This window comes from Muscardinus avellanarius (assembly GCF_963383645.1).
Source record: "Muscardinus avellanarius genome assembly, chromosome: 3".
Taxonomy (NCBI): domain Eukaryota; kingdom Metazoa; phylum Chordata; class Mammalia; order Rodentia; family Gliridae; genus Muscardinus; species Muscardinus avellanarius.
The window spans coordinates 38,107,471-38,124,096 of NC_137788.1; the positions used below are offsets into that span (position 1 = coordinate 38,107,471).

General features: G+C 52.3%; 1 protein-coding gene across 3 annotated transcripts in view; it reads left to right on the plus strand.

Annotated features, from left to right (window-relative positions):
- Window positions 1-14,736, plus strand: part of RNF220 (ring finger protein 220) — a gene marked incomplete at its 5' end in the record, with an annotated part of 265,038 nt that extends 250,302 nt beyond the window's left edge. For all 3 annotated transcript variants that reach the window (XM_080692424.1, XM_080692425.1, XM_080692426.1), the window contains 7 exons: window positions 5,549-5,645; window positions 5,846-5,938; window positions 6,067-6,122; window positions 6,249-6,327; window positions 13,573-13,681; window positions 13,819-13,893; window positions 14,601-14,736. In XM_080692424.1, coding sequence (XP_080548550.1) covers window positions 5,549-5,645; window positions 5,846-5,938; window positions 6,067-6,122; window positions 6,249-6,327; window positions 13,573-13,681; window positions 13,819-13,893; window positions 14,601-14,672 — 581 coding nt within the window. In that variant the 3' untranslated portion in view covers window positions 14,673-14,736. The remainder of the gene's footprint in view (window positions 1-5,548; window positions 5,646-5,845; window positions 5,939-6,066; window positions 6,123-6,248; window positions 6,328-13,572; window positions 13,682-13,818; window positions 13,894-14,600) is intronic.
- Window positions 14,737-16,626: the final 1,890 nt, after the last annotated feature.

The window sequence follows — 16,626 nt, forward strand, 5'->3', positions numbered from 1 at the left end:
GTGATGAATGAGTCATGGCACATCTCGCCTTTCGTTTCCTACCTCCATCCACTCATAGGTCCTGGAGGAGAGACCTATGCTGGTGGGCTCCGGGCCCTCCCCTGCACAGGTTGCCAGTGTCGGGTTACCCCGCTGGATTTGGAAAATCCACAGCTTGTCACGTCTGGAAGAGTCAGGCTGGGGGAATTACATGGGAATAATTAGATTCAAGTAAGGTAGTAGTGATGTGGACACAAGAATGGTGATATGGAGGAATTTCCCAGGAGGCTGCACAGGAAGTGGAAGGTATCTGTAGCTATCTTTGAACCCTAGGTAAATGCACCACAAGAACCCAGGAGGGAAGGCCTATTGAATCAAACAGGTGGAGTAGGTAGAGGAGACAGCTAAGACATTTGGCTGTGCATGGTTTCTGCCCTGCCAGATCCTTACCTAAGGACTGCATCTTGAGTTGCTGTCTTAGATTTAGCCTGGCTTCAAGTAGTCTGGAATAAGAAGTCCTGAAGAGGAAATCAGCACAGCAGCTTTGGTACAGTGCTTTCAACCAGCAGTCTGTTGATAAAACTTCAGCACCAGATTACAGGGCAAGGGGTTGAGAGGTTTTTGGGAGTCCAAAAGCACAGGCACATGGGCCTCATCTGAGCCGCTGCTTCCTTTAGCAGTTTGGTCCTCAAAATATGGGAGCCCCAGAGGCTAAAAATGTTGAGTGCAGCTCTGCTGCCTGGTCCATCAGTGGCACACCGCTGAGGTAGGCTTGAAATGGAGAGGGTGCGGTTGGTTGCCTTCTAACTTCCCACCACCCTGAGTTACGACTGTCGCCTGTTGTGAGGGTGAGGAGAGGTGAAAGGAGCAAGGCACCTTCCATCCCCTGTGGCGATGAATAGGCCTTAATGGCCTTTTGGAACACAGTTGTCAAAATGGGACGGAGGGAATGCAGGCAGGAGTAGCAAGTATCAATGGTTTTAAGCGGCGTCTGTCTCTGAGCGTCGCTCCTGACGTGAGGCAGTGAAACGCGTTATCGAGGAGGCCCGGAAAGTGGCTAAGTGCGTTTGACACACGCCAACTCCCTGCCTCCACACTGGATAATTGCATTGTCAACTGTTCAGCGAGGTGGCAGGTGACACTGCAGGCCGATTGATTGTCCCGCATCGCAGCTCCCCAGACTGTCAGCTCCCCAATCGATGGCGTTTACACAAGACACCGTAACTGCATCTGTAACTAATTCCAGTGTAAAACTCCCCGGAAGCAGCTGCCCTGCCCTCCCTGCTGGTGAGCACCAAGCTCTGGGGGACCTCAAGACTTCCCTTTCTCCCTGGGCTCGGGTTTGGTTGGGAGTAGCAGGTGAGGAAATCGATGGCTCCTTTTTTGTGGTTTCAGGTTCCAGGACGTTACTGCCCCCAGTAAACGGGCATCTCCAGTTTCTCAATCGATCATTTGATCAATTGATTAAATTAACACTGATTTTTTTTCCCCCTTTCTCAATGACCCAGGAAGAAATGAGTTTATGGGAGAAGGGTCGTTTTCATAAAATTTAGACTTATATGTAATTTCTGCACTTAACCCTCTCCTTTTCTTGCCAGTTATTCACCAGAGGAAAGGGATCTTTTTGCACTGCCAACCTGCCCAGGACTGGGCAGCTCTGGCTCCCATGTGCTGGGCATGATTGGCCATGAGGCTTCATTGCCCTGTGAGCGGGGGTCTAGCCCTTTTTGCTGCTGCTTGGGGTGGGGGGCACAACTGTAGCAAGGGAGCCTCCCTGGTGATGAGTGATGCCTGGGTCTTCTTGGAGGTCCCAGGGACGGAGTTCTTTCCCTGGACAGCAACAGCAGGAGTAGCAGCTTGCTTGTTATTCCCAGAGCTACATAGAAAAGGAGCCAAAGACTTGGAAAGGAGCTGTCCGTGCCATCTTGCCTCTGAGTACTGGCTTGGGATCTTCTAGCAGCTGAGAACATAAAACGACTATGGAGCCTCCCTCTAGAAGCAGGAGGGGGGGCAAGCTGGCAGAGGCGCTGTCTGCATAAAACGGCTTTATGGCCGTTTCTTTTTATTATGATTCTGCCAGAAGTCAGCAAGTGACATTTCATTAAGAAAATAAAGTTTAATGTGCTGGGAAGGAGGTTGGAGCAGGCTGGGGCAGCACCAGAGTAAAATTGGCGATGGCAGCCTGTTCTGAGCACCTGTGGGGGTAGGGAGAGGTTCCCAACATCTGTCTCGGCTGGGGAGTGGGGTCAGGGTCAGAGCAGACTGCTCAGACCAGAGGCAGAGAGGCCTCTTCCTTAGTGAATAAGTTGTGTCATGCTCTCCCTCTTCCTCTGGTCAGAGGAACTGAAGGTTGCTGCCCAGCTGGGAGCTGGGTCTGATAGGGAAGGCTGAGTTCTGAGTTTTCTCCAGGCCCAGCCTTCTTTCTGGCACAGGGCTGCCAGGACCTCGTAAAGCAGTATTGGCAATGTGTAGCCAATACCACTGGAGTAGGTTGAGTGGCACCTGCTGTGGGCTTGGCCGTCTTTGCTGGATGCTGCTGTGATAACAGCAGTGAGGCAGGCTTGACAGCCTTGTAGTTTTTTATCTGGTAATGGGCAGTGACAATATATATGGTAATAAATGTGATCCCAGAGTTGTACAGGACTTTGGGTAGACACCAAGGAAGGGACTCCTATGTATAAACATCACTCATACCCACCAGATCTGGCCAGAAGGCCAGATCTTGAAACTGTGTTCTCCACACCAAGCCAGGTAGAGAATAAGCTCCATCAAGGTTAAAAGAATGTTGGAGATGAGAGGTCATCATTCCTTCAGCAAGGTTTTTATTTTGGTGGGGGTGGGGGTGGGGTGTTGGTACTGGGAATTGAACCTAGGGGCATTCTATCTCCAAACTATAACCCCAACCCTTTTTATTTTGAAATAGGGTCTTGCTAAATTGCTGCGGCTAGCCTCAAACATGGCAATCCTCCTGTCTCAGCCTCCCAAATACTGTGATTACAGGTGTGGTCTATCATACCCAGCCAGCAAGGATGATTTATAGATTATTCTGTGTAGGCACTATGAGTTAGTGATAGAGAGCATGGTTCCTGTCATGAATAGACCTGCCAAATGATCCTCCTGTCTCAGCCTCCCAAATGCTGGGATTACAAGCGTGTACTACCATCCCCGGCTGAGCATGCATTTATTTTTTTATTTTTTTAATTTAATTTTTTTGTGGTACTGGAGTTGGAGCCAAGGGCATTCTACCTCCGAGCTTCACCCCCAGCTCTACTTTTTATTTTTTATTTTGAAACAGGGTCTCACTGAGTTGCAAAGGGCCTCACTAAGTAGCTGAGGCTGTCCTCGAACCGCAATCTTCCTGTCTCAGCCTCCCAAATCCTGGGATTACAACCATGAGCCACCATACCCACCTTGCATTTATTTTTTAGACCAGAGGAGAGGAGGTTCTAGCTGAACAGACTAGGAGGTACAAAGGCCTGGAGCATAAAGCATATAGGATTGGAGAGACCACAGTAGCTCTGTTCCCCTGGAGTATGAGTCCTGGTCTGTGCAGGGCAGGCAGCAAAAGGATTTCAGGCCACAAGACCACTTTACATGTTGGGACCTAACTGGGTGTGGTGGCACACACCTGTAATCCCAGTACTTGGGAGGCTGAGACAGGAGGATCCCAGGTTCAAGGACAGCCTCAACAAGTAGTAAGACTCTCATCAACCTAGCGAGAGTCTGTTTCAAAATAAAAATACAGTTGGAAATGTAGCCAAGAAGTAGAATGCCCCTGGGCTCAATCCCCAGTACCACAAAAAAATAAGTAATAAAACCTGTTGGGGCTTTTCCTGGTAGCTTTGGCTGCCCGCTTTTCTCTTCTTTGCAAAGGGAGCCACTGGTCTCAGTAGTGGTGCTTTCTCCCGGCAGAGCAGGGCTGGGCCAGGCTGAGCAGAGGACGCAAGACAGGCTGCAGAGCTTCGAGTACTTGGGAGAGGGGGTTGGCAGAGCTCGGGGTGCAGGCTGTAAGTGAACTTGATAGCTACATTCTGATTGATGGCGGAGTTTGTCTCCTAAACTGTCAGAGGGTTTATAGAGGTGCCACTCACCCACTAGGCGGGAATTGCTTGTCAGGACACCTGGCCGTGAACAGGAGACAGAGCTGTAACTTGGTGTTTTCTTGGCTTAATGGCCCCACTGCTGACCTGTCTGCTGCTCAAGTGTGTCAGTGCCTCCAGCCCTAGAGAAACGAGGACTGTCGGGAGGGCGGGGCCCAGCCTTTCTTTTCCTGGTGCTGCTTACCTTCGGGATGGGTCAAATCTATGAGACCAGAGGGAAGGAAGGGATGAGGAGGATCCCAAAGAAAGTACTTTTCAGCGTGTGAAAGATGGCGAACATTCCAAATAAAGAATAGCGTAAACAAAGGTCTAAGTGTGTCTGGGGTACGGTGAGCAGGGCTTCTGGAGTGATAGGAGAGCCAGTGTCAAGAAGTAGATGCATGTAGAGCTCAGCTCTGGCTCAGTGCCTGGGTAGAGTTGTATCCGCAGTGGGAGCTGTACATGGTTTTGGAGCAGGGAAACAGAGGGTCAGAACTGTGTGATAAGAGGTCTGAAGAGCCACTACAAGACTGTAACCTCAGTGAGAGAATAAGGACCCAAAGGTAGAAAACAAACAAGAAAGCATCTTTGAGACCATGGGCAGAGCCCTGCGCCGCTTCCTCGCTTCTCTAGTGTGGCAGGGCTGTTGTGCTGGCCAGTGAGGTATGCCCTGTGGTCCCTGTCCCTGCACGACACACCACCTGGCAGGTGACCGGGCCTGGTGTAGCCAAGCCGCTCATCCCTCCCCATTAACCGAGGGTCTGCCTGGGACTTTGCCAAATGCACCTCACAGGGTCAGCTGCCTGCCTGGCCCTTAGCCCGCCCCAGCCCAGCCTGGTTGCCTTCACGATGGCTTTGAGAGGCAGGTGTACATGCCTATCCTCCCTCGTCTGTCCCTTCCTAATCCCTTTATAACTACACTTGTCCAGGAATCTGGGCTGCGTGAGGTAGAGATGAATAATTAATGTCAGGCGCTTCAGACACCAAATATTTGAACAGCTGCCTAGAGTTTTTGCTAGCAAGGACCTGGCGGCCAAAATCAGGATCTTGGCTGGGGGTCCCGCTCTATGGCTCTGATTGGCTCAAGCCAGCCTGTTCTCTCTGATGGACTTTTCAGGCTGGACAGTTGAATAGAGTGAGGCCCAGGCCCTGGTTGGGGGTGACCTATTGAACTTTAATTTTGCTGCCCTCTTTCTGTTCTTCCTGGTCCTGGAAGACAGACAGACAGACAACAGGCCCTGTGTAGTTTATGATAAACGGGCCAGTCTGTGAGAAGAGACCACCTGGAGCAGCACGCAGTAGCCAAGAGGGTGAGGGGACTGAAATGTCAGTCAGGACGCCTAAGTATCTGGTTTGTTACGTCCCAGACCCAACTGTCTGTGTAAGCCGTGTCTGGCCCCAAAGCCGAGCCCTCACTAGCAGCAGCATAAGGAGCGCCCTTGGCCTGTCCTTGTCGGCCCCTGTCCCTCCTCACACCATGCTTCCCACAGGCTCTGGCTTCGTCATGTGCAGCGGCAAAGAGAACCCGGACAGTGATGCTGACTTGGATGTCGATGGGGATGACACTCTGGAGTATGGGAAGCCACAGTATCCTTGGGGCACCATGGCATGGGCCAGGAGGGGCTGGCGGGGCTGGCCGGCCAGTGGGAATGAGAAAAGTAGCTGGCACCTCTGTGCTCCCTGACACCACCCCTGGGCCCAGAGCTTTGGCCAGGGGAAACCCTCCCAAGAGTTCAGCCTCTGGCAAATGGCAAACTAGGATCCATTGTCCTTGACCAGCATGCCAGATACACGGAGGCCGATGTCATCCCCTGCACAGGCGAGGAGCCTGGTGAGGCGAAGGAGAGAGAGGCACTCCGGGGCGCAGTCCTAAAGCAAGTGTGGGCACAAGCTGGGTGGTGGGCTGGAGGGATAGGAAGCCCTGCAGGCCGGGTTCTCCCGCACCCACCCTCAGGGCTGCCCTGCCTGCTTTCAGGCCTCACTGTGTGTTCTCCTTTTTCTCCTCTAGTGGGGGTCCTCCCAGCACCCGCATCACACCTGAGTTCTCTAAATGGGCCAGTGACGGTAAGTCCTGACCCTGGTTGGTGTCATGGGGAGCAGAGGGCATTCCTAGATGGTGGTGGCCGGCTCAGGCCCTAATCTGTACTGCCCAGTCTGTCCAGAGTGTGAGTTGCTCCTCTGTCCCCGCAGAGATGCCGTCCACCAGCAACGGGGAAAGCAGCAAGCAGGAGGCCATGCAGAAGACCTGCAAGAACAGCGACATCGAGAAGTGAGTGTGGTTGGCCAGAGGGCCCTTTGCTGGCGGGAGCCTGCTGCCAGGGCTCTGGCCCTCCTGTGCAGCTCAGTCCTGCTGCCCGGGCGCGCAGCCCGCAGTGGAGCCCAGCTGGTGCTAAGCGTGACTCTGTGAATTGATCGCTGGGCCACAGCCCCGGGAGCCTTGGCGGAGGGAGGAGCAGTCCGCCTGCCTGCCTGCCTGCCCGCCCGCTGCAGCGGCCTCCGCCCAGGGAATGTGATGTATGGCCGCCCAGCCCAGCCGGCGCACTTGATTCATCTCCAGTTTCTGTTTCTTAATCGGGAGCTAAATTGGTTTCATTTTTCTTGTCCCGGGTGGCACTCACAGTGGGTTTTAGGCAGGAGCATCGGGTCTCATCACTTGTGGTAGGAATTTTTGGCCAGAGTTCTCCAGTAGGGCAAAAGGGGATCCATTAGGACTTTACCTAGGGCTGGGAGGTAGCCCCGAGCTGGATCCCTAGTTGCCACAAGCACTTGACATCAGCGGGGCATCTCACTGCCTTTCCAGAGACCCAGGCAAGGCCAGTCCTGGGCTTGCTTATCTCCCTACACCCACCCCCTCCAGCCAGAGGCCAGGTTGCCTGGGGTTAAAAGGCAGCCTCTTGATTCTAGGGCCAGTGTTCCATCTTGCCTCCTGCCAGGAGAGTGGATTGCAGGCCAGTGCGGGGCTGGGTCGGTGGCCCAGGGTCACCTCCCATTTGTTTCCCTCCATTTTGTGTTGTCATAAATTCATTCCAGCCCGTTGTGGTTGATCAGTTTATCTCGGCCGGGGCCGCGAGTGCTGCTGGCATGATGTATGGGCCGCGGCGCAGGGCCCGGCTGCCCATGAATCACCGCAGCTGCTCCGTGTCAGCGCCGGAGCGGGCCGTACGGGTTCGGTGCAACCAGCTTTGGGGGGGGGAGGAATGACGTATGGATGTTTATTTAATAATTCTCTCCTACTCCAGCTGAGCAGGGCGGGCGGGGCCATAAGGGGCACCCACCCTCATCTGGAGGGGCTGCTCATAAATCAGAAAGACAAGATCATTAATCAGGGATAGCGCCCAAGGGGGAGGCGGGGGCCAGAGCCAGTGGCCATCCATGGAGGTACTCCCCACTCGAGGCTAGGGGAAGTCCCACCTGTGTGAGCCAGCTCCGTAGGCAGGGCACTCTGGGATGAGTGGGAACTGGCTCACTCCTGCAGAAATCACTGTTGGGTCTGGACTGGCCAAGATGGAGGCCTTCCCATTCCCATGACTTCTGTCTTTCTCATCCACAGAATATAGATTCCTGCTCTGATTTATTTCATACCCCAGGGAAGGAGAAAGGCAGGGCAGGATGCCTTGGCTTCCTCCAGGAATCTGGCCACCCCATGCCCTGGAGGGGCTCAGGAATAGCTCACAAGCAAGCTGGGTCAGGGGCTGGAGGATTGGGTATTTGGCCAGAGCAAAGATTCGAGGCCAGGTGTGTGCTGAGCAAGTCCGGGGGAGGTGGGCTGTGGAGCTCTGTCTTGGCCCTTGATGCGGCTTTGGGTCTCTTAGAGAGGGATCCAGCCTTCCTTTCCCCATGTTTTGGAATTCCCAGCATGGTCCTTGAAGAGGAAGAGAACACAACTACCCATCCTTGTCAGGAATTTACCAGCAGGCCAGATGGGGATGGTACATATGGCATTGGGCAAAATGCCAGGGAAGGCATCAGCTGTGGGTGCTTATGAGAGGGAGAGAGTGGCACCCAGAGCCAGAGACTGCCTGGGAGCTCCAGTTCTCAGCCAGGGCTAGGAGACACTGGAGGCAGAACCTTGCCAACATTCTTGGAGAGGCCCTAAAGAACCATGGGACTGCGGGGTGGTGGACCTAGAGCATAGATTCCCAGACTTAATGGCTTACTGCCCCTTTTTAGGAAAAATAAAATTGGGCCTCCTCCTTGGCATGCTTTTGAGCCCCACTTGCACCCGAGGCACTGTGGCGCCCCTGGGTCGTTCCAGCAGGCCCTCACCCCAGAGGCGTGTTGCCGACTCCAGGAGTCTGACCTCACGCAGAGGTCCCCAGCTTATCTGGCTCACTGCCCCCAGAAATCTACCTTCTTCATGAAAATAAAAATGCAGTGACAAAATTGTGTTTTGTTTTTGTTTTTGTTTTTGTGGTGCTGGGGGTTGAACCCAGAGGCATTCTACTGCTAAGTTAAACCCCCAGCCCGATATTTTTTAAATTTCTTTTTAAACACGGTCTCACCAAGTTGCAGAGGGCCTTACTAAGTAGCTGAGGCTGGCCACAAATCTGGGCTCCTCCTGTCTCAGCCTCCCAAGTTCTGGGATTATAAGTATGTGCTGCTGCTCTCAGCTAAATTTGTGGCCTTTTATGTATCTGTTTTGATCCAGTCCCCTCTCCCTCCAAACCCCCCTGAGTGGGGGCAGTATCACCTACTTCGGGAATCCATGACCTAGAGCATCCACAGTGCAGGAATGCAGACCATTCAGGAATTACATTCTCCCCCACCCCCAGTACCGGGGGTTGAACCCAGGGGCATTCTACCTCTGTACTACTCCCAGCCCTTTCATTTTTTAATTTATTTTTGTGGTACTGGGGATGGAACCCAGGGGCATTCTATCTCTGAGATACACCCCCAGCCCTATTTTTTATTCTTTATTTTGAAACAATGAAGTTTTCACTAAGTAGCCGAGGCTGTACATAAACCATGATATATCTCAGCCTCCCAAATATTGTTTGTTTTGAAACAGGATCTCTCTAGGTTGCCGAGACTGGCCTTGAACCTGCAATTCTCCTGTTTCAGCCTCCCACATATTGAGAGTTCAGGTGCGTGCTTCCACTCCTATCCTAGGAGTTACATTATGTATTGCCTCTAATACCCTAAAAGCAAAAGGTCAGAGATTGAAGCTTGTTGTTGCCCATTAAAAGTTACTACCACACTCCTCTCATCCCCAGGAGCACTGGCATCTAACAGTAACCGCCACCTGTAAGTGCTTGAGCTTCACCGAGCGTCCTCCCTACGCTGGCAGAGCAGCCCCTAGGATACGCCCCATGCTCACACCACACCTCACTGCGGTTCGCTGTGGCCTCCAGGCCTGCCACAGGCCAGTCTTTGCATCTTGATTGAATGTACCTTTTAAGCCTTAGCTGTTTTGTCACACCCTCTTCTGACATCCTCAACAGTTTCCCATCGCCCAAGAGGTAAACTTCAGTTCCTGAATGTGACTTTGGATATCCTGCCAGACAAGTGTCTTTTCTTACTTAGCACCCTAACCCTTCCAGCCAGACTGGGCCCTTGAGACTTTGTTTCTCCTGTTTCCCTGGCCTGAAGACCTGTCTCCTGATAGCCAGTTTAGAGTAATGGTTCATCACAGTGAAAGGTTTATTGCCAACCCGGGCGTGGTGGCACAGGCTTGTAATCCTAGTATTTGGGAGGCTGATACAAAAGGATTGCAGGTTCAAGGACAGCCTCAGCAACTTAGTGATACTCTCAGCAACTTACCTCGACTCTATTTCCAAATAAAAAGTAAGCTGGGCGCGGCGGCGCACGCTTGTAATCGCCGCGCTTGGGAGGCGGAGACAGGAGGATCGCGCAGGTTCGAAGCCAGCCGCACTGGCTTAAGAGACCCTGTTTCCAAATTTAAATATTATAAAATAGGTCTGGGAGTGTAGCCAGAGGTAGAAGGGTTTCTAGGAACCCAGTACCACCAAAAAAAAAAAAAAAAAAAACCACCAAAAAAAAATTAAAAATTAAATAGGGAGCTGGTCGTGGTGGCTTGTAACCCCAGCATTTTGGGAGGCTGAGACCGGAGGATCATGGTTCGCGGCCAGCCTCAGTACTTAGTAAGGTCCTTTGCAACTCAGTGAGACCTGGTTTCAAAATAAAGAATAAAAAATCAAGTTGGGAGTGTAGCTCAGAGGTAGAATGCCCCTGAGTTCTATTCCCAGTACCACACACACACAAAAAAAGTTTATTGCTGGACGGACGTGGTGGCTCACGCTTGTAATCCCAGTACTTGGGAGGCTGAGACAGGAGGAACACAGGTTCAAAGCCAGCCTCAGCAGCTTAGTGAGGCTCTCAGCAACTTAGTGAGACCCTGTTTCCAAATAAAATATAAAAATAGGTCTGGGGGTATAGCCCGGAGGTAGAAAGCCCCTGGGTTCAACCCCCAGTACCAAAAAAAAAAAGCAGTTAAAAGTTTATCATGTAATCAGTCTCCCACACTGAAATCCCATCTCCCAAATCTGTGAACCTTGGATAAGCTACTTAATTTTTCCCTGCTTTAGTTTGTTGGGTTTTTTGGTTTTTTATTGTTGTTGTTGTTATTGTTGTTGTTGGCTGTTTGTTTGGTTGGTTTTTTTGTCTTTTTGCTGTACTGGAGATGGAACCCAACGCATTCTACTACACCCCTATCCCTATTTTTGATTCTTTATTTTGAAACAGGGTCTCACTGAGTTGCAAAAGGCCTCAACTAAGTAGCTGAGGCTGGCCTTGAACCGCAGTCCTTCGTGCCAACCTCCCAAATGCTGAGATTACAAGCATGTGCCACCACTCCCGGCTTCCCTGCTTTAGTTTTTTCATAGATAAAATCAGGGGTGGGTGGGTGGGTGTGTGTGTGTGTGTGTGTGTGTGTGTGTGTGTGTTTACTGGGATTGAATCCAAAGGTATTCTGTGTCTGAGCTACACCCACAGCCCGTTTTATTTTTTGTTTTAGAAACAGGAGGATCTTGTCGCCAGGCATGGTGGCTTGTAATCCAGTACTTGGGAGGCTCAGACAGGAGGATCGCAGGTTCGAGGCTAGCCTCAGCTACTTAGTGAGGCCCTTTGCAAATCAGTGAGACCATGTTTCAAAGAATACAAAATAGGGCTGGGGGTGTAGCTTGGAGGTAGAATGCCCCTGGGTTCAATTCTCAGTACAAAAAAAAAAGGAAGGAAGGAAGGATCTTGCTAGGTTGCTAAGAGTCTTGATAAATTGCTGAGGCTGGTCTCAAACCTGCAATCCTCCTGTCTCAGCCTCCCACGTACTGGGATTATAGGCGTACACCACCACACCTACCTAGCTGGATTCTTCATATATATATATATATATATATATACACACAAAATGGGAACCTCAGTCTTCTCACAGGATTTTTGTGTGGTGCGAGTAAGATACTAAGCCAAGTGTGGTAGCACATACTTGTAATCTCAGTGCTTGGGAAGCGGAGACGGGAGGATTGCGAGTTCGTGGCCAGCCTCAGCAGCTTAGTGAGGCCGCCTGCAACATAGGCTCTGTTTCAACATGAGAGAATAAAATCAGCCAGGCGTGGTGGTGCACCCTTGTGTGCTTGTAATCACAGTATTTGAGAGGCTGAGACAGGAGGATCGCAGGTTCACAGCCAGCCTCAGCAACCTCAGCAGGCCCTCTGCAATTTAGTGAGACCCTGTTTCAAAAATCAAATCAGGCTGGGGTGTAGCTCAGAGATAGAATGCCACTGAGTTCGTCCATATATATGTATGGATGTTACGTGTGTGTGTGTGTCCCTGGCTTTATTAAGTGCTTTATAGGTTTTAGCTATTTTGTTTGTATTAACACCATTACTCCATCTGTAGTAGCACTGAAAGTACCTTCTGGAAGACAGTGCTACTGATCTAAAGTAAAGGTTCCCAGACTTACTTGACTTACCACCCCCTTCTCAGAAAAAAATGACTCATCCCCTAGAAGTCTACGTTCTTTACAGGAATGAACAGAAAGATGCAGTGGCAACTTTGCATAATTTTACGGATCTATTTCATTCCAGTACCATTGTCTTTCAGAGGCATTTTTTGCCCTTTGAGCATCCATCCATTTGCTTTAGAAGAGGTTAGATGAATCCTTGAGGTAGTCTGATTTTTTTTTTTTTTTTTTTTTTTGCAGAACTGGGGATTGAACCCAGGGGCATCCTACCTCTGAGCTGCACCTCAGCCCTGTTTTTCTTTTTTTTTGAAACGGTCTCACTAAGTAGCTGAGGCTGGCCACGAACCACAGGCCTCCTGTCTCAGTCTCCCAAATGCTGGGATTACAAGCATGTAGTACCATGCCTGGCTTTTGTTTTTATTCTTTACTTTGAAACAGGGTCTCACTAGGTTGAGGAAGACCTCACTAAGTAGCTGAGGCTGACTTCCAACCTGCGAGATCCTCCTGTCTCAGCCTCCCAAGTGCTGGGATTATAAGTGTGCGCCGCCGCGCCCGGCTCGCCTGAGCTTTCCCCTGTTCAGCAGTACTACTGGTCTTGGAAGGTTGAAGGGACTTTGTGGTATAGGGTCAGCAGGCCAAGGGTTCCCAGGGCATTGGATGAGCCTAGGAAGAAATAACAGGGAGCCCTTGAGAGGGGCCAGGCCTGTGGCAAAGAGACCTAGGTGACGTGAAACCCCTCCCACCCCATCTCTCTCACCCTCTCCCTGGGGGTTGATTGGTTCTTCACTCAGCAAATGTTTACTTGCGCGCGCAGGCCTGAAGTGGGGCTTACATCCATAGTAAATATTGGGCGAGTGAGCTGTCTGCCCGCAGGGAACCCAGTCTAGCAGAGGAGACAAAGACTTCTGCAGTTGGCCTCCTGGGGTGGAGTTCAGTACAGGCTGCCCTGTGAGCCCCCAATGGTGCTGTCTGAGAGGGCTGGAAAAGGTTTCTGGAAGGAGCCTGGGTGGTAAGACAGCTAGTGAGTGAGGGGTTTGAGAGGGGCCGAGAGAATGGGAAAGGGCGGCTTGTGTGCAGGCGCTCTGTGTGGGTGGGGCATTACGTGTGTGGAGGGGTAGGGCTGGCAGGGCCCCACCAAGTAGGGGTTCAGTAGAGCTTTACTCTGAGAGAAACAATGGAATGTTAGAAGTGAAAATGAACAGCTTTGCTTTGAGAATTTAAGCTCTAGGTGCTAGGAGGATGGGGCAGAGATGAGGGGCTGGAGCAGAGGCTGTTCAGGTTAGTGGAGTGATCCACAGAGGAAATGAGGCCCACGCTAGTCATGGTGAGGATGGAAAGAAATAGATTCCAGAGATTAGGAGTGATCACAGATCAGCAGTGCCTGAGGAGGAGTGGCTGAGGATGGTTCCCAGATAGCTGGTTTAGAAAGTCATGAGGCGGAGGAGCAGTGAGAAGCGTGGCTCTGGGAGGGCTTGGGAAAGGAGCAGGCTGGATGTCTGGCAGACATTTATGTGTGCGATTGTGGAGCTGAGAGAGGTGTGGGCCGGAGGTTAGATTGGTGATGCCAGCCCGCTACCCAGCTGTGCATCTTCTTTATAGAATCACCGAAGATTCCGCTGTGACCACGTTTGAGGCCCTGAAGGCTCGGGTCAGGGAGCTTGAACGGCAGCTGTCTCGGGGAGACCGATACAAATGTCTTATCTGCATGGTGAGTGAGGGGGAACCTAGGGTGCTTTTGGTCAGGCGTCACTTCCCCTTAGTGGTTGGAGAGATCTCTGCACTTTGGTCTGGGCTCTCCGGCGGGTGCACTGCCTCAGTGACCCTTTCTCTGCCTCCTCCTCCCAGGACTCGTACTCGATGCCCCTAACGTCGATTCAGTGTTGGCACGTGCACTGTGAAGAATGCTGGCTGCGGACCCTGGTGAGGGGCATGGAAACTGGGAGGCCAGTGGCTGTTGGGGCACTGCCCAGATGTCCACACCTATGCTTTTGCCTGCTTGGGGCTTGGGGGGAAGGAAGAGGAGAGGCACAGAGCAGCCAGAGCCGGGATATGAACCCCTCCAAGTTCACGGCATCCCCCACCCCCTGGGGCCCCCCAGGCTTAGTAGATCCCAGTGCACTCCCCTCCCCCACCCCCAAAAGGCTGGCTGCCCACACTGGTGAGGCCCAGGTCGCTAGGAGGCTGGTGGTGGGTAAGCAGGACCAGGGCCTCAGCCCTCCCCCTCCCATTACTAAGCTCCTTCTGCTCCTGCCCCTGTTCTTCGCTCAGGAGCAGCCATTAAAATGTCGCCCGGAGACAGCAATAAAAGGCCCGGACGTGGGCTCTGTGTCCTGATCAAAGGCCGCGTGTAATCTTGTTAGGGCCGCGGCAGCCACAGCTGGACCCAGCCTTGTTCTCATTACCAGGGCTCCCGCTGCGGGGCTGGCCAGGCGGTTTGATCCTGGCGTCCCCCCAACACAGGAGCGTGCCTGCCTGCACAGAGGCCGCCCATGCACCCCCAGCCTGGCTGACACAGTAAGATCCCAGCACACGCTAGTGCAGACAGACATGGCTGCAGGCCCAGGTGCTCACATGCACGAACATGCAGCGTGCCGTGTCTAAGCAAAGCCCCGCCATTCTCCCTGCAGGGTGCCAAGAAGCTCTGCCCTCAGTGCAACACCATCACAGCGCCTGGAGACCTGCGCAGGATCTACTTGTGAGCTGGTGCCTCGGCAGCTGGCCTCCAGCAGCCCTACATGCCCCAGCCTGTGACAGTGACCCCGCCCCTTGTACATATTTGCACACAGGTTCCCTATGTACATACATGCACACACATGTACACACACATACACATACAAGGACTCTGGAGCCTGAGTGGAGGCTGAGGCCCAGGCCCTGCCTACTGGCTACCACCAAGCTTGAGACCATCCCTGTTCCAGCCTCTGTTCTCAGGGTCGGGCAGGGAGGTGGGGGTGGGGAGTAGTCGGGGAAGGCTCCTGAGATCCAGCTCCCAGACAGACAGACATGCAAACACCAGACTGAAGCACATGTAATATAGACCGTGTATGTTTACAATGTTGTGTATAAATGGGACAACTCCTTCGCCCTCCACTCCCTCCCCTTTGGTTGTATGATTTTCTTCTTTTTTTTTAAGAACCTTTGGAAGAAGCAGTGCCTCCTTCAGGGCTGTCTGGGGGCTCGGCCCAGCCACCTCTTGGGGTGCCTGCTTCTCCCTTTCCTGTGGCGTCCCTCCCTCTCCCATGTGCTCGGTGTTCAGTGGTGTATATTTCTTCTCCCAGACATGGGGCACATGCCCCGAGGGACATGATCCTCTCCTTAGTCTTAGCTCATGGGGCTCTTTATAAGGAGTTGAGGGTGGGGCAGGAAATAGGACTGAGCTGAGGCTGAGGCTGAGGCTGAGGTCAGGCTGGCTGAGGGCGCTCCTGGCTTCCCAGCTTTCTACCAAGAACTCCTGGGAGTAGAGGTCCTGTTCCCAGGGGAAGTTGTCTCCCTGCCCCTCCTATGGGCCCTGTGGTGTGATGCTGTGTCTGTATATTCTATACAAAGGTACTTGTCCTTTCCCTTTGTAAACTACATTTGACATGGATTAAACCAATATAAACAGCTGCTGCCTGTGTGTCTGTAGGGGAAGGTGGAGCTGAGGACAGGCAGGGTGGACTGAAGCAGTTGTGGGGTTAATTCTGGGTAGCACTATTGGGGAAAGTACTTAGATAAGATGTATGAAGTCATACAGGGTTGGTCTGCTAGAGCAGGGGCTAGAACATTTCAGAAGAGGTGGGGGTGGGACTCGGGATCTGGGCTCCTGACTATTGACGGGTAGGGGCTCCAGGTTAATTCCTTATCGATGCAGAATCGTCAGCTCATTAATCACAGAAGAGGTCAGAGCTTGGGGGTACAGAGGGGACGCAAACTCTAATCCCCCAACCTCGGGCAGGAGCATCTAAAGGCTTGGGTAAAAAACATAAGCCCCGTTGTAGTCCCCTGAAATGTGCCAGGGATCACAATGGTGTCACCATCTCAGCCTTCTGGGCTTTTATTCTTTCTAGTACCCAACAGCCACTGCCTAGATCCTCAATTGTACACAAACCCCTGCTATCCAAGGTGGACCCTCAAGTTGGGGAACTGTCAGTGAGGTAGGTCAGCGTCCTGGATGCCCCCCAGGCAGGTACTCAGGGCTGCACGTCACTCCCTGACAAAGTGGAAATGTCTTGAGAAAAATATTTTCCACTAAAATTCAAGGACCAGAGTTTCAAGCTCAGTGACATGTTCTCAGAGCCAGGCCTATCTCCTCCCAAATCTCTCCCACCTCCTGGGGATGCCCACAGAGAATCAGGCCTAATTGGCAGCCCTGCCTCCCTATGTACCAAGAGGAAGCACAGAAGACAAGCCGCCTTTGGTTGGAGCCCAGCAAAGGCCTTTCGCAGCCCCACGTCCAGTTTGGCCACACCAAAATTCTGAACACAGATCCCGGAGCCTGAGATCACAGGAATGGACGTGGCCTTCGTGAGGTAGAGCAGCCCAGTAGTGGCTGAGCGGCCGGGAGAGAAACAGGTTTGGAGGTGGCCCATAGGAGGTGCTGCAGTGAATGTGAAGAGGGCACTAAGCACTCAGTTCAGCGGCCGACTCCTTTTGTCTCTTCTACCCTCTCCCTGC